At 37.6% G+C, this 22,013-nt stretch overlaps 1 protein-coding gene across 4 annotated transcripts in view; it reads left to right on the top strand.

The window, feature by feature from the left end:
* The window catches only part of PGR (progesterone receptor), a 125,144-nt gene that overhangs the window by 56,104 nt on the left and 47,027 nt on the right, over positions 1-22,013 (top strand). For all 4 annotated transcript variants that reach the window (XM_015100878.4, XM_027979146.3, XM_060399666.1 and 1 more), the window contains exon 3: positions 1,698-1,814. In XM_015100878.4, coding sequence (XP_014956364.2) covers positions 1,698-1,814 — 117 coding nt within the window. The remainder of the gene's footprint in view (positions 1-1,697; positions 1,815-22,013) is intronic.

Below are 22,013 nucleotides of genomic sequence, written 5' to 3' on the forward strand. Positions count from 1 at the left end.
GAATAATGGGGTGGGTAGCCATTCCTTTCTCCAGGGGATCTTCCTGACCCAGGGATCGAACCCAGGTCTCCTGCATTGCAGGGGGATTCTTTATCATCTGAGCCACCAGGGAAGCCCAGTATGTGAGAATGCATGAATAGAAGTTTGTAGAGGAATCCATTTGGAGCAAAGACTATCTGATTTTCTAAAACATCCCAGGTCAAGAATCATTTTGTTATTAGCTTTCTCGTAAGATGTGGCCTTTGTGCCATTTGTCGTTACAGCGTAGCCTTTTCTTGCTCAGTTAAACACACGTTTAAGGGACCTCTGTGTTCCTTTACTACAAACTTTGGTTAAAAGAATGGATGTGATTTTAATGTCAACTATGGGGTCTCAAAGAGTCAGACACGACTGAGCGACTGAACTGAACTGGACTGAATACAGAATACTGGGCTTCTCAGGCGCTTCAGTGGTAAAGAATCTACCTGCCAAGCAGGAGAAGTGGGTTCACTCCCTGGGTCAGGAAGATCCCTGGAAAAGGGAATGGCAACCCCCTCCAGTATTCTTGCCTGGAGAATCCCATGGGCAGAGGAGCCTGCTGGGCTGCAGTCCTTGGGGTCACAAAAGAGTCAGATATGACTTAGGAAGTAAACAACAGTATAAAATAGTATAGGAAAATTCCATGGTATTTTAAAATTGAAAATTACAACTTTTAAAATCATTTTTAAGCACTCTGATGATGTTACAAGTCTCACAGTCTATTTCATAGGAATTCAGTGGAAAATAAGAAGTGCCAAAACAGTCAATTTTCTAGGTAATTAATATTTATATGTCTAAGCTGACAATTTTTTTTCATGTTTATTTAACTTAAATAAATTAGATTGCTCCATACCTTATTAAATATAACATATTTTGGTTTAAATCATCATCATTGTTGAATATTAAACTTTTTTCCCAGACTTTTTGAAGGGTATAAGTAACCACTTATACAAAAACCCATCAAAATGAGCACAGGGTCATGTTTTATCTTTATTTCTTCCGTAATTCTTCTCTCCTGTCCTTCATTGAGTTTTTCTCATTGTTTTAAATTGTTCTCCCCTTATCATTATTTCTCTCCATCCTGTTTTCTAATTTTAGCCAAGATAAACCAGACAGCAAAGCCAGTACAATCAGTTATAGGTTTTACATGCTATTCAAGTGCATGAGATGCTTTCAGAGTGAATTTGCTCCAAGAGTCTCCAAAAGAATTAAGCACATAGGTTTTATTAAAAAGTCTATCACAGAGACTTCTTTCTCTATATCTGCTCTCTTGAAGGTTTATATGTTAAAAAGAAAAGGTTTTACTAGAACTTTACTATCTTAACACACTAATGCTTATCAGCAACATGTACCTAATCTTGAAATAACGGTGATCTAAAGACACTCTGATGCTGACACCATTAATAAGATGCACAGGAATATTTTACAAAAGATGTTTAAAGGAGTTCTGGAATTAGTTTCTAAGATGCGTTCCCCTCATTTAGGCTCCTGAAGACGCAGGTTTATTGAACAAGGTTAGAGCATTACAAGCATTCAGGTAGGCCAAGCAAGAGGCAGGCTGAGACAGTCATGCTCTTGCTAATGTGCACCTCTCCTCTTTTTAGTTGTCACTGCATAAGCTTTCCAGCCGTCTTTAGATATTTTAAGTAATTGTTCCCTATTTTTTGTTTGTTTTTTAGGACAGCATAACTACTTATGTGCTGGAAGAAACGATTGCATTGTTGATAAAATCCGCAGAAAAAACTGCCCAGCATGTCGCCTTAGAAAGTGCTGTCAGGCTGGCATGGTTCTTGGAGGTAATGGTGATGTTCTCATCAATAACTGTCTGATATTTATATTAACTAAATTCTGTCTGATATTTGGATTATAAAACTGTGGGTCAGAAAATCTTAGTTTTCTTATTTCTATCTTGATTATTGGTGTCTGGATGAAGCAGTCGATACCATTTTATTAACACTGTGGATTTCCAGCAGGTTGAAGTTTGTCATAGATACGTAGTGAACTTCAATTTGTCTATATTGCTTGTAAGTAGATATTGTGGGAAGGCCGGGCTTTCCAGGTGGCACAGCTGTAAAGACTCCACCTGCCAGTGCAGGAGATGCAAGAGACACGGGTTAGATCCCTGGGTCAAGAAGATCCCCTGGAGTAGCAAATGGCAACCTGCCCCAGTATGCTTGCCTGGAAAATTCCATGGACAGAGGAGCCTGGCAGGCTACAGTGCATGGGGTCACAAACAGCTGGATGTGACTGAGCACAGCATGGGAAGTTCACCAGCCTCTCATTAAGTGACACGGGTTGAAGTATAGGCTCTGCTTCCCACCCCCACCCCCCCATCATGTGGCCTTGAGTACATGACCAGCCCTTTCTGGGCACCAGTCTCTGTCTACAAAATGAGAGCAGTGAAGTCTCTTCCAGCTCAAATACTGATTCTGTGAATTGGATAAGTACATTAATCTCCATCTCTTCCTGCCTCCATCAAACCCTCCCTTTCGATGACCCTTCCTCATTCTCTTTAAATAACTGAATATTGAGCCCTTATACTTACCAGGTACTATTTTAAGTTCTGGGAGTTCTACAGTGAGAAAAATGGACCAAATCTCAGCCTTCATGGAGCTTACACTCTAGGCAGAGGAGAGCAACACATATACATACATATATATATATATATGTATGTGTATCAGGTGATGATAAATGCTATGCAGTGTATTAAGCAGGGTTCATTAATGGGAATCTCAGAGAGGGGCTTCACTCCTGAACCCTTTACTCTGATTAATATTTTCATTTTAGTCATTTCCTAAGCAGTAATATCTCTAAAATCCTGAATTTGATGTAGTAGTTCTAATTTTTCCACAATGAGCTTTAAAAATTCATAATTTATTGAATACATATCTAATAAGCCACTGGCCACAGTTCATATACCATAAATGGTATCTGTTACCTTCTGAGAAGGAGTGTATGAGACCATTTTTTGACTGTTCACTGTGTTAAGCCCCCTGCTTAGTTCTGTCTCTACAGTCTGTGAACATGTACAGTCTAATCCCTAATAAATAATTGTCAAACAGAAGAGTGAGTGATTTAAGAGTGGTGCCAAACATTATTATGCAGATAAGACAAAGGAATGAATTAATTCTATCTGAGGGAGCTGGCAAAAGCTTCCGAGAGGAGGCTTTCAAAGAATGAATACAAACGTTATTAATGGAAAAGGAGAAAAGTATTTACAGTGAAAAACGTGATGCATTGCAGTGATGATTTTTCTGGAAAGTCAGTTGTTTAGTGGGAACAACAAGAAATGAAGCTGGAAAGTTACCTTGGGCCAGCTGGGTTCTGGAGGTTGAACTCTGTTCTGTATGCAGTGGAACCAGTGATCTTTCTGACCAACTGTGGACCATCCATGGAGTAGAGCCCACATTTCTAAGTGCAGTACCCCAGCCCTTTCCTCACTGAGTAATCGCCCTCTCTTTCCCTAAGCCCTTCTCCCACCAGTCCTGGGGGAGCCCTACCCTCCAGTCACCAACACTCACCTGTCTTTGCACTTTTTACTTTTGCCTGCGCTGTTCTTCCACTCCCTGTGAATTGTTGTATTTCCTTCACATGAAGTTCAAGCATCATATTTTTTGTGAAATCGTCTCGTCTCCTTAGTCACTGCAGAGGTAGGGGTGGGGACCGTTTAACGTAGTGCTTTTCATGTCTGCAGAGGCTGAGCATCCTTGAGTCAGCCTGAATTGGACCTTGCACTGCTTTCTTCTGCATTCCTGCCCTTCCAATGGGAGACTGAACTGACCCAAGTGCGAGTAATGAGACCCAGCAGTGCCCCCTCATCCCAGTCCCATTAGGGACTGAAAATTCACTTTCTCTTTCTCCTCCCACAGTTTCTTGTATTTACATTCTTCTTTGTACTTCCTTCCTTGTTTTATAACTATTTACGTGTATCCCATTCAACGATTTCTCCTAATCCAAGTTTGAATTGTTTACCAACAGGAATTTCATTTTAGTGTTTCAGCACCAAAGTACTTGTTTAGGAAGCGCTCACTAAATATTTGTGACGATTATTTTAAAGTCAGAATCTGCCTGCCAGTGCAGGAAACGTAGGAGACAGTGGTTTGATCCATGAGTCAGGAAGATCCCCTGGAGAAGGAAATGGCAACCCACTCTGGTATTCTTTTTTTTTTTTTTAAGTTATTTATTTTTTATTGAAGGGTAATTGCTTTACAGAATTTTGCTGTTTTCTGTCAAACCTCAACTCATTATTAGAGAAATGCAAATCAAAACTACAATGAGATATCACGCTGGTATTCTTGCCTGAAAGGTCGCATGGACAGAGGAGCCTGGCAGGCTACAGTCTATGGTGCTGCAAAGAGTTGGACTTGACTTAGCACACAACGTACTTGCATGCATTCTTGAATATAAGGTCCAATGTAGTCATTACTAGAACACAAGAAAGAGTGTTTGGAGGAGGCAAAGGGGATGTGGTTTCATGTAGTATTTTTCATTTTGAGGAAGGGTGCTAGCCCTTTAAGCAGTCTTCCATTCCATGACTGAATTTATTTTACTGGTCTTAACTGTTATAATGGAAAAGTGATTTACGATGGACCAGCGTAAAAATGATGAGACACCTAGCCACTGAGAAACTTGAGTTTGTTCAGAAGAGAGATTTGGGGGTTCCAACCAGCAACAAGATAGATGCTCAGTAAGAAACAGAGTGATGAGGAGAAGAGAACTTCAGAGAAGACTCGGAACCAGGATGCAGGGGGAGGGTTCGAGTCTAGGGACAGAGCGTAAAGCAGCATCAGAGCAGGGTCAGCAGCACCAAACATCCTTGTACCTGTGACTTGTGCGTATTGATTGAGAAGTTCTCTAGGCTGTATATCTAGAGCGCTAATCAATTTCTGGTTCACTGAGATATTGTGTACCTTTAAATTTACTGTTACCTAATCACCAAATTACCCTCCAGAGACTTTGCTTCTACCAATGTTTGAGAGCTCTTGTTGTTATGATGTTATGTACCCTTACCTGTACTTTCAACCTTTTAAATTCTTCTAATTTGATGGTCGTAAAATTGATATCTAATTTTGTTTTAATTTGTGTGTCCTAGATTATGGTGAGAACAAATATTGCTATATTTATTGGCCGCTTGTACTTCCTGTTCTGTGATTTAGCTATCCATAGTTATTGGCCATTTTTCAACAGTATTGTCTTTTTTGTTACTGATTGATACAACTTACCTCTGTACTCTCTTAATTCTTTATTAGCTATATACAATCTATGTCTTGACTTTTTACTTTGTTTATAATATCTTTTTTCTAATTTTTATATGATCACATGTGTCAGTATTCTCCCTTTATGTTTCTTAGCCCTGAAATTGTATAGATAATTTACTGAAAATCATCTAAAATCTTAAAAGTTTATTTTTATATTCAAGTCCTTAATTTCCATAAAGTTTTTTTTTTTTTTAATGTAGGGAGACAAGAATGAAACTTTGTTTTCTATATGGATAACCAGTTGCCAGAGCACATTTACCGATAAATGGTTTTCAGTATTTTTTGATACTGCAGTCCTATAGAAGTAAAAATGTTCTGAGCCTCCACACTGCCTCAGATCTATTCACAAGTAAATTATACATATGTACTACTATCAAATTATATATTAATGATACTTATTTCTTTTTATTTCCTTACTAAAATATAAATATTTTATAATATTTATATTATTACAAATTCCAGTTACAAATTCCACTGGAACTTGTAGTGCTATACCTGATGTATATCAAATTTCCATATGTATTTACTTCTCTTCCTGGTTTCTCTGATCTGTTCCATTGTTTATACCTGAACCACTACCATACACTCTAAAGTGGTATAGCTCTCAAACTGTATTTCAATACCTGGTAGAATAAGTCTCCCTAAATTACACTTTTCCCAAATTATTGGCTTTTCTTGGCCCTCTGAATTGTACTTTTAAAATTTTGATGCTTAAAAGGTTTATTCACAATGGTATCTAACACTTAAAAACAGGAGTTCTAACCCCTGGAACTTAGTTATATATCAAAATTCTTTGCCTCTTTTCTTCCCATCAAATACTCTTTAAATCCTGTGGTCATCATCACAAACTGGGAAATACCATTTAATTATTTCATAAGTGGTTCTTCACAGAGGTTTATTAGAAAGAAGCTGGCAGCACACTCCTTTATGTCTGTCCTGATGTTGTTCTTCCTGGGAGAGTCAGTGGCAAGGGTCTGGGAGTCAGTAATCCAACTCCTGGAAACCGGGAAGAGGGTAGTAAATTCACTGGATCAGATTCTAATTGCTAGCCCTGTGTTAAAATTCTGGAGTAAGGGAGGATGTACTTGTTGTCTTTGGAGAATGAGAACTCCTTTTTCATGATGATGAGAATTGCTCAAAGTTAAATTCTTCAATAATTAGAAGAGCTTCACTGAAGTAATAATTGCCTTGACACTACTGAAAATAGACCCTGTGTTCTCTCCCTCCCTTCTTTCCATGCATCCTTCCTTCTTTTCTTCTTCCTGTTTGTCACTTTTCTGAGGTTTGGCATTCCTAATGTACTTGTTGTTCAGTCGCTTAGTTGTGTCCAGCTCTTTGTGACCCCATGGACTGCAGCACGCCAGGCTTCTCTGTCCTTCACCATCTCCCGGAGCTTGCTCAAACTCATGTCCATTGAGTCAGTGATGCCATCCAACCATCTCATCCTCTGTTGTACCCTTCTCTTCCTACCTTCAATCTTTCCCAGCATCAGGGTCTTTTCAAATGAGTCAGCTCTTTGCAATAGGTGGCCAAAGTGTTGGAGTTTCAGCTTCAGCATCAGTCCTTCCAATGAATATTCAGGGCTGATTTCTTTTAGGATGGACTGGTTGGATCTCCTTGCAGTCCAAGGGACTCTCAAGAGTCTTCTCCAACACCACGGTTCAAAAGCATCAATTCTTCAGCACTCAGCCTTTTTTATTGTCCAGTTCTAGTACATAACTACTGGAAAAACCATAGCCTTAACAAGACGGACATTTGTCAGAAAAGTAATGTCTCTGCTTTTTATGCTGTCTAGGTTTGTCATAGCTTTTCTTCCAAGGACCAAGCATCTTTTAATCTCATGGCTGCAGTCACCATTTGTAGTGATTTTGGAGCCCAAGAAAATAAAGTCTGTCACTGTTTTCATTGTTTCCCCATCTATTTGCCATGAAGTGATAGGACCAAATGCTAATATAGAGTCATTTGAATAACAATAGATGAAATAGAAGAGAACATTGACTATTGTAAACAATGCTGCAATGAACATGTATTTTCTAGTTGTTTTTTTTTTTCATCAGATAAATACCTAGAAATGACATTACTGGATCATGTGGTAGTTCTATTTTTAGTTTATTTGAAAACTTCATGCTGTTTTTCCAATTTAAATTCCTGCCAACAGTGCATGAGAGTTCCCTTTTCTCCACATCCTCATCAAAACTTATTATTTCTTGTCTTTTTGATGATAGGCATCGTGACGGGTGTGAGGTAATGTCTCAGTGTGGTTTTAATTTGCACTACCCTGATATTAGTGATATTGAGCACCTGTTCTTGGCCATCTCTATGTCTTCTTTGGAAAAATGCCTATTTAGATCCTTTACCTATTTTTCAATTAGATATATGATTTGCAAATATTTTCTCCCATTTAGAAGTTAACCTTTTCAATGCAACATTATTTACAATAGCTATGACATGGAAACAGCTCAAGTGTCTATTGATGGGTGAGTAGATAAAGAAAATATGAGGTATATTATATATATATATATGTATGTAGTACACACACATTGAAATATTATTCAGCAATAAAAAATGTCATTTTTGGCAACATGGATTGGTTGGACCTTAAGGGCATTATTCTAAGTGAAATAAATCAGAGAAAGATAAATACTGTATTATCTCACTTATATGTGGACCATAAAAAATGAGCTCAAATTGTTGGTTTCCGGTGGCAGGCAATGGGGATGGTGAAATGTGTGAAAATGGCCAAAAGGTACAGAGTTTCAGTTATGAAATTAAATAAGTCAGGGCTTTCCTTGTGGCTCAGTGGTAAAGAATCCACCTTCCAATGCATGAGATGCTGGTTCAGTCCCTGGGTCAGGAAGATCCCTGGAGAAGTAAATGGCAACCCACTCAAATGTTCTCGCCTGGGAAATCTCATGGACAGAAGCCTGGTGAGCTACGGTTCTTGGGGGTCACAAAAGAGTCGGATACAACTTAGCGATTAACCAACAATGTAATGTACAACTTGGTGACTATGGCTAATAATATATATTGTATGGTATACTGTATTGTATATGTTAAAGATGTTAAGTGGGTAGGTTTTTAAATTCTTATCACAAGAATAAAATGATTAGTAGCTATGTATGAGATGGATGTTAACTAGACTTTATTGCCACGATCATTTCACAATATACACAAATAATAAATCATTCTGTGATACGTCTAAAACAAATATATCAATTTGGCCTCAGGGAAAGCAAAATCTTATGATAGAGTATCAAAGGGCAGAAATATTAGTGTTTCTTACATGCTGTGACATAGATTTGCAGGTTTGCTTCAGCAGCTATGGTCTGGTTATGAGAATTATGTTTGAGTTACTTGGCCTCTGAGTTGCATATGATTCTTGTTTTTGATGACTCACTTCCCTTACCTTCACTAGGTCACAGTGAACTTTTGCATTTTGTTCATTGCTGTACAATACTGAGTAGGAAAGATAGTTATACTCTGAAGGACGGTAATATATCTTCTAGTTTAAGTGTTCTACTTCTAACTTATTTCCTTCAGAAAACATTTTGTGTAACAACTCATAAATTTTTTTTTCTGAAACGAATATAGCTCTGTGTTTTGTATTTATTGTAAAAATGTTAAACTATTATAAACATAATTAGCTCTTTCAAAAATAAGTAGCTTTCTACATAAAAGAATGATTAAATGCATGATTATATTGCTGATTTTTTAAAGCTGGAGACTATTGTTATAGGTTTGTTTTTGTTTTGTTTTGTTGGTAGAGAGGCTTATCCTCAAATTTTAAAAGGTCATATTTGAAAGCAGTTTCTCTCTTACCTCCTCCTACACCTAGATTGGCTTCATTCTCTTGGCAAAGAGCTGCAGCTTTCCGAGCTGCAAGATTGCCTGGTAAAGTGTCTTGTTTTTTTCCTCCTTCTACAGTTGAAGACAACAGAGCCTCAATTTCTTTTCCGAAGAATTCCAAAATTCTTGACTTTGGGACGCTGAAAAGTACCTTTTCTGGAAGTTCAGATGCCTCCTCTATGCTTTCGACTGCTATTTAAAAAATGAAATCTATCCTCTTTAATGCAGGAGTTGCTGTGGGTGATGCCTGCCACCTACCTTTTTAGAACTTTCGTGGTCTTCCTCTGATGAGCACCTCCTTTTCTACCCAACCCTAGTCTTTGCATCACCAACCCCTGCAGAGACAGTACTCACACTGCTTCCCCACGTTGGTGTATTGAAGCCTGCAGCTAAATAATGTATTTTGGTTGCTGCCTTATTGTTCACCCTAAACTTCATCCCGTACATACTTGGTAAGGATATTCCTTAGAGTATTCATTCTCACTTCTTTGCTTCAAGTTTTATGGGAGTTTGGAAGGACTGCTTTTGTGGCTGCCAGCCTGGACAGTTAAGCTGTGTTTATCAGTATCTCCTATTCCCTAGACACAGTAAAAATTTAGGGTTGAAGTGTACAAGGATTCCCTTCTATTTGCAGTCTGGTTTGTTTGAAAGATGGAGACATTTACTCTTTTAAAAACTCAACTCTAATATACTTGTTTGGCAAGTACCTATTTAAATCTTATACTTACTATTCTCTAGCATTTTTAAAGTATTTTGATATGGGAAGTAGAATTAGATCCTAAAGGAGGAAAAACAAGCTAAGTCAGTGCTCTAAGGGGTTCTGAGAGCATAGTCCCAGTGGACTGATCCCAGAAACATCATCCTTTTGCTAATCCAAAGTAACTGCATGTATGTAGACATAATCTACTGTAGGGATAGTTGCTGGTAAATTGACCCAAACTACAGCATCAAGTACGGATGTGAGAGTTCGACCATAAAGAAGGCTGAGTGCCAAAGAATTGATGCTTTTGAACTGTAGTGCTAGAGAAGACTCTTGAGAGTCCCTTGGACTGCAAGGATATCAAACCAGTCCATCCTAAAGGAAATCAACCCTGAATATTCACTGGAAGGACTGTTGCTAAAGCTGAAACTCCAGTACTTTGGCTGCCTGATGCAAAGAGCCAATGCATTGGGAAAGACCCTAATGTTGGGAAAGATTGAGGGCAGGAGGAGAAGGTGGTGACAGAAGATAAGATGGTTGGATGGCATCACTGATTCAATGAACATGAGTTTGAGCAAACTTTGGGAGATAGTGAGCAGGGAAGCCTAGACTGCTGCAGTTCATGGGGTCACAAAGAGTCAGATACAACTTAGCGCCTGAACAACAACAGTGATGCTTATTATAATCCTCATAATGTCAAAGGATTTGCACCATTACTTGTCTACTGATCTTTACCCTCTATTTCCCCATTTGATTCTCAGAAAGCATTCTGGCTGTCATAACATTTCCATTTCAGTATCCTACATACTATTCTTCACTTACTTGTACTTAGCAGGTCCAGCATTATCTTGTGAGATTTTATATCTCCACTCAGTATAAAATATTTTGCCATAAGTAAGACAAATAGCAGAAAGGAAGGCCCAGCAAAGTAAACAGCACTCATTTTCAAACATGATCTAGAAATAATACTCAGTATTATTTTATTCAGTCTAGTAGATTACCTACATATTTACCTATTTGCTTGGGTTTTTTTTCTAATTCACAAAGTCATCCAGTTTATTTTTGAAATAAACTTTATAAGTTCCTCCTGTAAGAATTTGTGATACTCATTCACTCTTTATATTTCAGAAAATATCTCTATTGCACTTTTAATTAATAATTTTGCTGGTTATAAAACTGAGGGTTGATTTTTTTTCCCTCTGCTCCTTACTAATGGAAAGGAAATGGCAACCCACTCCAGTATTCTTGCCTAGAGAATTCCATGGACAGAGGAGCCTGGCAGGCTATACTCAATAATAGAGTCACAAAAAGTCAGACATAACTGAATCTGTATCCATACCACCCCTAACTAATGTTAGTCTGCTCTTTTTGCGTGTATATTTTTTTCTGAGAATTCTCCCATGTATCTAATAGTTGTTCCTGTGAGGTAATAATTTCTCTGAATTTGTAGACAATGGTTTTTATACTTGGTTCTCCAATTTCCCTCTAACATAACTAGTTTTAAATTTAGTTTTATTTGTTCTACTGGAAATCATTGTAACTTCTAAATCTGGGAATTTATGTCTTCTATAACTATCAGAAGCGTTGAAACCATCCCAGTATTCTTCAAATATTTCCTTCCTTTTCATTGTCTCTTTCTCCCTCCAGACTACCTCTTAGACATAAGGCAATGGCACCCCGCTCCAGTACTCTTACCTGGAAAATCCCATGAATGGAGGAGCCTGGTAGGCTGCAGTCTATGAGGTCGCTAAGAGTCGGACACGACTGAGCGACCTCACTTTCACTTTTCACTTTCATGCTTTGGAGAAGGAAATGGAAACCCACTCCAGTATACTTGCCTGGAGAATCCCAGGGACAGGGGAGCCTAGTGGGCTGCCGTCTATGGGGTTGCACAGAGTCGGACGCAGCCGAAGCGACTGAGCAGCAGCAGCAGCAGTGCGTGTGTCTTCCGTATCTCACTTTTCCAGCTTCATCATCTTTCTGTGCTATATTCTGTGTAATTTCATCAGTTCTGTCTTCCAGTTCACCATTCTTTCATTTTAGTGATGGTATTTTTTTTTAACATTCTACATGGTTCATTTATAAACTTACCTATTTCTTTTTACTAGCATTTCCATTTCTGGTGTTTTCATTACTTATCGTATATCTTAAATAATTATAAAATATCTATTGAAAATATTTGTGTTCAGTAATTTCAGAGCCCCATAACTCATCATATAGTTGTGCTCTTCTGGTGTGGTGGTTAAATATATATCCTTGATTATGGATATGGTTTCTCAATGAGTTTTAATTTTTTGTAAAATTCTGTGTGACCTTAATTAAGGGAGTTTCTCTCAGAGAATTTTCATTTTATTCTTCCAGTTACGATAGGGATTTCATCAGCAAAGGACCACTTGTCACATTTACTTTTTGCCTCTGTGTTCCCCATACCTTGCAGGTAGAAGTAAGAGTATAGCATCAGAACAGTAGAGTTTGATTTCAGTTTCTTCACTAACAGCTGCTGGACCTCAGGCACCTACACTGCTTTTCACATCTCTATTTTCATTTCTACTATGACCACATAGTGAGAGTTATTATGAAGGTAAATGAAATGTGGATCTAAAGCATACAGCACAATGGCGGGCATGCAAAGATTTCTGAGTGGTAGCTTAAAATAGCCTTTATTCTTAACATCATTTAATGCAAACTCTATCATTGGCAGACTAAGGGTTTAACTTTAATGCAAAAGCTATTCTTATTTCTTTTAGTGTTTCATTATTTCTTTGTAGGAACCATTGAAAAATCAATGCAGATATCTTGGAATTGAAATTAATTTACACAGTCATAGCTAATAGAGGTATTTACTTAACATAATAGTTATTAAATAGTCATTGTATATACTTATGTTTTCAAGCCATGTTTCCCATGGGAACATGATCTGAAAGGAATGATATATATTTTACATGGCAAAAATTTTTTCTAAATGACTGAAAATATTCTTTAGTTGAAGATTTGGGAGTTTTGGTTTTTTCCTTTAGAGGAGAATGTCCTATTCATATTGATTTTTATAAGTGCTTTGATAAGCTGTTTGGGATCGAGCCTGTGACCCCAGGAACATGCTGGGTTATGAAAGATATTTGTTAATTTTATCCATCAAAGGCAAAGAGGAGAATTTGTGTGGTTTAGGATGAAGAGAAGGTCGTAAGAGAAGTGAGGTGAAAAGGGAAGGTGAAAGTGAGATGCCTGCTGCGTGTACTACTTCCCATGGCCTTCCAAATCTTCACTAAAGTTCTATCAAAGCATGGGAACTGTGTATATGGCCCTTCCCGTGAAATCTGTGTATAATGCCATCGTCTTTTTTATTGAAGTGTCGTTGATTCAGAGTATTGTGTTAGTGTCAGGTGACATAGCAAAGTGATTCAATTATATGTATTTTTTAGAGTATTTTCCATTATAGGTTATTATAAGATATTGAATATAGTTCCCTGTGCTATACAGTAAATCCTTGTTACTTATTTATTTTATGTACAGTAGTTTGTGTCTGTTAATCTCATACTCCTAATTTATCCCTCCCTCCTTTTTGTAACCATAAATTTGTTTCCTGTGTCTATAATTTGTGTCGGTTGTATATTTAGATTCATTTATATTATTTTTTAGATTCCACATATAAGTGATATCATATATTGTCTTCCTCTGACTTACTTCACTTAGTATAATATTCTCTAGGTCCATCCATGTTGCTACAAATGACAATATTTCATTCTTTTTATGACTGAGTAGTATGCCACTCTGTGAAAGTATATGCGTGTGTGTGTGTGTGTGTGTGTGTGTGTGTGTGTGTGTGTGTATCACATCTTCCTTATCCATTCATCTGTTGAAGGACATTTAGGTTGCATCCATGTCTTGGATATTGTAAATAATGCTGCTATGAACATTTGCGTTTTTTTCAAATTAGAGTTTTTGTCTTCTGACAAGGGCTTAATATCCAAATTATACAAGCAGTTTATATAACTCAATATTAAAAAATTGAATCAAAAAGAGGACAGAAGACCTAAATAGATATTTCTCCACCAATGGCCAACAGGCACATAAAAGGATGCTCAACATCACTAATTGTTAGAGAAATGCAGTAAAAGCCACAAAAAAGTACCACCTCACATTGGTCAGAAGACCATCATCAAAATATCTACAAATAATAAAGGCTGGAGAGAGTGTGAATGTAAGGGAACCCTCATACATTGTTGGTGGGGATGTAAATTGGTGTAATCACTGTGTAAAACAATATGGAGGGTTTTTTTAAAGGAAAAATAAAAACTAAAAATAGACCTACTTATGGTTCCAAATAGGAAAAAGAGTACGTCAAGGCTGTTTATTGTCACCCTGCTTATTTAACTTCTGTGCAGAGTACATACATCATGAGAAATGCTGGACTGGAAGAAACACAAGCTGGAATCAAGATTGCAGGGAAAAATATCAATAATCTCAGATATGCAGATGACACCACCCTTATAGCAGAAAGTGAAGAGGAGATAAAAAGCCTCTTGATGAAAGTGAAAGAGGAGAGTGAAAAAGTTGGCTTAAAGCTCAACATTCAGAAAATGAAGATCATTTTCTGAAAATGGGATCATCCGGTCCCATCATTTCATGGGAAATAGATGGGGAAACAGTGGAAACAGTGTCAGACTTTATTTTTTTGGCCTCCAAAATCACTGCAGATGGTGACTGCAGCCATGAAATTGAAAGATGCTTACTCCTTGGAAGAAAAGTTATGACCCACCTAGATAGTATATTCAAAAGCAGAGATATTACTTTTCTGACTAAGGTCTGTCTAGTCAAGGCTATGGTTTTTCCTGTGGTCATGTATGGATGTGAGAGTTGGACTGTGAAGAAGGCTGAACACCAAAGAATTGATGCTTTTGAACTGTGTTGTTGGAGAAGACTCTTGAGAGTCCCTTGTACTGCAAGGAGATCCAACCAGTCCATTCTGAAGATCAACCCTGGGATTTCTTTGGAAGGAATGATGCTGAAGCTGAAGCTCCAGTACTTTGGCCACCTCATGCAAAGAGTTGACTCATTGAAAAAGACTCTGATGCTGGGAGGGATTGGGGCAGGAGGAGAAGGGGACGACCGAGAATGAGATGGCTGGATGGCATCACTGACTCGATGGACGTGAGTCTGAGTGAACTCCGGGAGATGGTGATGGACAGGGAGGCCTGGCGTGCTGCGATTCATGGGGTCGCAAAGAGTCAGACACGACTAAGCGACTGAACTGAATTGAACTGAACTGATGGGATCCAGCAATCCCATTCTTGGGCATACAATGCCATTGTCTATAGGCTTCTAATTTAACTGAAAATAAATCTGATATTCTAATTTATTTTTCTTTATTGATCATCTGCTTCTTTTTCCTGACTGTGTATTTCTTAATCCTCGATTTTCTGTAATTTCATCAAGATTTAGCTCTAGCTTAATCTATTAATTTTCTTGAAACAAAGTAAGCTCCTCTTGGTCTGAAAATTCGTGTTTCCTTAGATATTAGCAAAGTATTCTCTTAATATTACCTTTGAATCTTTTTTCCTGTTTCATGTTTTCTTTCCCTTTTTCATGATCCCCAAGAATAATCTGTATGTTGATTCTCTATTTATCTGTCTTCTGTATCTACCTTCTTTTCTCTATTAACATTTTAATCCTTTGAAACTTCATTTGACAGTTTTTCTCAAAATCTTCATGTCTGTGGTTTAGTTTTTACACTGGCAGTTCTCCTTTCTTATTCTTATGACAGGTTTTAAAATCTACAATGATTTTATTTATATTTTTAATTTATTTTTTATCTAAGTATGGTTAATGTACAATGCAATGTCAGTTACAGGTGTACAGGTCACAATTTTTAAAGGTTATATTCCATTTATAGTTATTATGAAACTGGCTATTCTACCCCTGTTTTGCAATGTATCCTCATAGTTTATTTTATACATACTAATTAGTATGTCTTAATCTCCTACCCTATGTTTCTCCTTTTGCCTTTTCTCTTCCCACTAGTAACCACTAGTTTATTCTTCATATCTGGGATTACATTTCTTTTTTGTTGTTTTCACTGGTTTGTTGTACTTCTTAGATTTCACATGTAAGTGATATCATCCAGTGTTTGCCTTTCTCTCTCTGACTTATTTCACTTAGCATAATACCCTCCAAGTCCATCCATGTTGCTGCAAATGTCAATATTTCTTTCCTATTTATAGCTGAGTAATATTCCATTATATATATGTACTACATCTTCTTTATCTGTTCATCTGCTGATGAACACATACCTTAGCAATAAATAATTCTACTATGAACATTGGGTACATGTAACTTCTTGAGTTAGTGTATTTGGGTTTTTTCAGATATGTATACTCAAGAGTAGAATTGCTGGGTTATGTGATAGTTCTCTTTTTAGTTGTTGAAACAACTTCATGCTGTTTTCCACAGCGACTGCTCCAGTTTACATCCCCACCAACAGTGTCTGAGTATTCCATTTTCTCCATATCCTTGCCAACATTTATTTGTGGTTGTTGGTGTTGGTGTTGTTGTTTTGACGATCGCCATTTTGACAGGTTTGAGATGATACCTCACTGTGGTTTTGAATTGCATTTCCACAATGATTAATAATGCTGAGCATCTTCTTATATGCCTGTTGGACATCTACATTTTCTCTTTGGGAACATGTCTGTTTAGTTCTCTCCATTTTTGAGCTTCCATTGTGGCTCAACTGGTAAAGAATCCTCCTGCAATGCGGGAGACCTGGGTTTGATCTCTGGGTTGGGAAGATCCCCTGGAGAAGGGAAAGACTACCCACTCCAGTATTCTGGCCTGGAGAATTCCAGGGACTGTATAGTCCATGGGGTCGCAAAGAGTGAGACACGCCCATTTTTTAATGGGGTTGTTTGCTTGTTTGTCCTTTTTTAAATGTTGAGTTGGAGCTGTTTGTATACGTTGGATATTAACCCCGTATCCATCATATCATTTACAAATAGATGCCACAAAATGAGATTGTTTCCTTAATTTCTATTTCTGATAGTTTGTTGTTAATGTGTAGAAATTTTTTTATAAATTAATTTTTCTTTATTTTTTAAAGCTTTTTCTCTGTCATCTCCCATTTTATCTCATTCTTTTTTGTAATTAATTTCATCTTTTATTTAATTTTTGTTCTGTTCTTTGATTTCATGAAATTCGATGCCACTTTATCTTTGAAATACAGTGAAAGGATTACATAAGGCCATTTCCTACAATTCTTACTCTACTTTGTAGTCATCTGATTTTTTATTTTACATTCCCTTTTTATCATTTCTGAAAATATTTTTGCTTAAATTCCAAATATCCTTGCTATTTACTTCATGTTTAAGTCTACATAATTCTAACTTGGCCTGCTATTGGACTTAGTAATTGCTAGCCGGTTCTCCTTGTTTTCCTTCCTTGTTTGACTATCCATTTATAATTTGAGCTAGAAGATATGAAGTCTCAGCTGCTTGGTTTGATATGGAAAGAGAGAAACAGTGTTTAGGGACATAAATGTAGCTATTTTAGAAAGATTGTCAACAGATGGTTTGCAGGCAAATGTGAACCCAAACAGTCTACTATAAAATATACTACCTTGTCTGCCTAGATTGTATCTTTTACTAAAGGGAAATTCCACTTAGAGTTCTTCCTATTATTCAAGAAGTGGAAGTAATATGGCAGGAAGCCAAATTATTGTTCAAGCCCTTGTGGCAAACAAATTGGTTTGTTGCTATGCAGCTGTTACTTTGTTCAATAAAATGATTGTGTAGTACTATATGCAAGTGCTGTGCTTTCAGTAAGCAGCTTATGTTTTAGTTGAGGCAGAGATGATTATCAAAATAATTACGTAAGATAAAATATTATATCCTGATAGAAGATGATAAATACTAAGAAAAAATAAAACAGGGAAGCAGATTTGAAGGCATAAAAGGTTACTGTTCATTTGCCTCTGCTCAGTCAAATATGACCAGTAACTCCAAAAGTAATTCTCAGTTTTCTGTTGCTTCTCTCTCTACCTCTTGTCTGGTTTGCCCCTCAGATTTAGAAGACTAAGTCATGGGGTTAAGTAGTTGGTATGACCACATAGTCCTGATTCAGTTGTCTGTTGCCATTCTGTTATGAAAATGGACTAAAGAATTTATGTTCTCTGCTTTCCCTGTAGTCATCATGTGCCCAAGTGGAGGTCCTCTCACTGACTGCTTTCAACATATATTAAGGTGTACTGCATGAATTTCCTAAGTGTTCCTGGGTTCTGCATTCTGTTCTGATGATCTATATATCTATTACATGAAACTATTAATAATTTAATAGTTTGGGTTATGGTGGTACTCTTGCCTGGAAAATCCCATGGATGGAGGAGCCTGGTGGGCTGCAGTCCATGGGGTCGCTAAGAGTCGGACACGACTGAGTGACTTCACTTTCACGTTTCACTTTCATGCTTTGGAGAAGGAAATGGCAACCCACTCCAGTATTCTTGCCTGGAGAATCTCAGGGACGGGGCAGCCTGGTGGGCTGCCGTCTGTGGGGTCACACAGAGTCAGACATGACTGAAGTGACTTAGCAGTATTACTGTAACTTTTAATACATAGCATGGCATATATTAAAATCACGGTTGCTCTTTTAATGAAACTCTCTTGTCTGCCATCACACGCATTTATTCTTCTAGCTGTTGTTGTTCTTTCAGTCAGTTGAGTCTGACTCTTTGCAACCCCATCAGGTGGCCGAAATATTGGAGCTTCAGCCTCAGCATCAGTCCTTCCAAATACTCAGGGCTGATTTCCCTTAGGATGGACTGGTTGGATCTCCTTGCAGTCCAAGGGACTCTCAAGAGTTTTCTCCAGCACCACAGTTTGAAAGCACCAGTTCTTCAGTTTCCACCTTTCTTTATGGTCCAGCTCTCACAGCTGTACATGACTACTGATTTATTCTTCTAAGTGAACAGTAAAACCATCATTCCTAATTCTAAAAATTATTAGATTTTGATTGAAGCAGCATAAAATGTATGTATTAATTTGGACATATTGACACTTTAAGGTTTTCAATTCAGGTGCACATGTTTTTTCATTAATTCACATGTTTTGTGGGTCCTATGATAGAATTTTACAATTTTAATACAGGTCCTATGCTTTTCTTCAATATATTCTTGAATATTTTGTAAACTTCATCCCTTGTGATAGAATATTTTCTGTTTTTCAAGTGGCAATTATTGGAAGCAATAAATCTAGTGATCTTTATAAACGTGTTCTTTCTAGCCAAGTAACTTAATTATCTCAGGGCTTTGATAGATTATTAGTAGTCCTTTCAATTTTCTATAGTCATTTTATCTAGAAGTTAAGTATTTCATTATTAATATTGTTACTTCTACTTGCCATGTTTTGTATTTTCCTGGTTCATCTTTTCTCATCTTTTAATTTTCAGCTTATTTTTCTATATTTTTTTGCATTTCTGATGAAAACTGTGCTGGCTTGGTCACATTTCTCTTCATTTTATTTTCCCTATTTAATCCTCCTTGTTAAAATGTAAGTTTTACTCAGCTTTCCCATTTTGCTTATGCTTACATCCCATCCTGATGTCATAATGAAATCTATATTCCTGTTATTATATAAACAATTAAACAATTCCTCTGTTACTATATAAACAATTAAGTAACTGTGACTGATCATTTAACCAATTATTTTATTAACATATACTAGACAAGTTCATCGGAGAAGTCAATGGCACCCCACTCCAGTACTCTTGTCTGGAAAATCCCATGGGCAGAGGAGCCTGATAGGGTGTAGTCCATGGGGTCGCTAAGAGTTGGACATGACTGAGCGACTTCACTTTCAGTTTTCACTTTTGTGCGTTGGAGAAGGAGATGGCAACCCACTCCAGTGTTCTTGCCTGGAGAATCCCAGGGACAGGGGAGCTTGGTGGGCTGCTGTCTATGGGGTTGCACAGAGTTGGACATGACTGAAGCGACTTAGCAGCAGCAGCAAACAAATTCATGATCTTTGTTCCTTCTCCTCCCCACTCTTACATATCTTCTCTCTCTCAAGACCTTTCTTAATACTTATCTTATAAATTCCTTTTCATGGTAATAGCATCTATTTGGATTCAGTTATGTATACTTCAAGAATAATTTTACAGTATTGTATCTTTAACTCAACATTTAGAAAACTAAGATCATGGCATCCGGCCCCATCACTTCATGGCAAACAGATGAGGAAACAATGAAAACAGTGACAGACTTTATTTTCTTGGGCTCCAAAATCACTGCAGATGGTGACTGCTACCATGAAATTAAAAGATGGTTGCTCCTTGGAAGGAAAGTTATGACCAACCTAGACAGCATATTAAAAAGCAGAGACATTACTTTGCCAACAAAGGTCTGTCTAGTCAAGGCTATGGTTTTTTCAGTGGTCATGTATGGATGTGAGAGTTGGACTATAAAGAAAGCTGAGGACTGAAGAATTGATGCTTTTGAACTGTGGTGTTGGAGAAGACTCTTGAGAATCCCTTGGACTGCAGGGAAATCCAATCAGTCCATCCTAAAAAAAATCAGTCCTGAACATTCATTGGAAGGACTGATGCTAAAGCTGAAACTCCAATACATTAGCCACCTGATGTGAAGAGCTGACTCATTTGAAAAGACCCTGATGCTAAGAAAGATTGAAGGTGGGAGGAGAAGGGGACGACAGAGGATGAGATGGTTGGATGGCCTCACTGACTTGATGGACATGAGTTTGAGCAAGTTCCGGGAATTGGTGATGGACAAGCAAGCCTGGCATGCTGCAGTCCATGGGGTCACAAATAGTCGGACATGACTGAACGACTGAACTGAACTGAACTGACTTTATCCTTTCTTTGCATCCTCTTTGAATGTCATAATTTTTCTATAAAATATGTTATTGATATACAACAACTTATGCATATAATGCATATGACCTATATGAAACAATGTAATGAAAATCCACATATGAATTCATCTGGCTTAGGAAAGTTTATTGCCGATGCTCTTAAAACTGATTGTGTATTTCCTCCTGGTCCTTTCAGTTTTTCCAGGAAACTTCTAGCTTTAATTTTAGGTTTTTCGTTCTGTTGTATAATTCTGTAGGCTTTCTGATTATCTATGTGTCCTTAATATATTCTTATGTGTGTTTTGACTTTGAAGGCTATTGCATACAGTGCAGCTGTGAACATTCTTGAGTCTTCTAGTGCTCATATGCAAGAGTTTCCATAGGTAAGGTATGCACCTGATTATAATATATGTTCATCTTGGTTTTACTAGATAGTGCCGAACTGTTTCAAAATAGTTATACCAATTCACATCCCATATCCGCTCTGTATGAAAGTTCTTATTTCTGTGTCTTTGCCATGCTGGATAGGTTGTATTTCATGGTGACCGTAATTTGCATTGCTGTAGTTACTAATGAGATCAATTGTATTTTTGTTCCCTGTTTTTACTTTTTCTTCCTCTGTAAAATGTCTTTGTATGCCTTTCTCTCTGATTTAAGGGATTCTTTGTATACTGCCTGGAGAAGGAAAATGGCAACCCACTCCAGTATTCTTGCCTGGAGAATTCCATGGACAGAAGAGCCTGGCTGCCATCCATGGGGTCACAAAGAGTCAGACACGACTGAGCTACTGACACTTTTGTATACTGTGGATATATATGTTACAAATATCTAATTAAAGAATGAGAAAGAATAGCCTGTCTGATAAAGTGGTTATGGTGGTTGTTTAGTCACTAAGTCGTGTCTGACTCTTTGCAACCCCATGGACTCTAGTGCTCCAGGCTCCTCTGTCCATGAGATTTCCCAGCCAAGAAAACTAGAGTGGGTTGCCATTTGCTTCTCCAGGGGCTCTTCTGAACCCAGTATTGAACCTGCATCGCTTGCATTGGCAAATGGATTCTTTACCACTGAGCCACCAAGGAATTTCAGCCAAGTGCTAGTTGGGCATAAATCTAAATGAAATGAGAGGTGAATCTTGTACATATTTAGGTGAAAGACCGTTTCAGGTAAGGGAAACAGAATAAAGGCCTGAGGCAAGAACAGAAGCAAGTTCCTCAGAACTCAGTGAGTTCCAAGAACATGGGCATCAAGTAGATGGAGCTGGGGACACTGTAAGAGACCCTCACTTTGCAGAATGATATTGGGCTTTGTAGAGTTTGATAAAGAATTTGGACTTCATTC

This window comes from Ovis aries, chromosome 15 (assembly GCF_016772045.2).
Source record: "Ovis aries strain OAR_USU_Benz2616 breed Rambouillet chromosome 15, ARS-UI_Ramb_v3.0, whole genome shotgun sequence".
Taxonomy (NCBI): domain Eukaryota; kingdom Metazoa; phylum Chordata; class Mammalia; order Artiodactyla; family Bovidae; genus Ovis; species Ovis aries.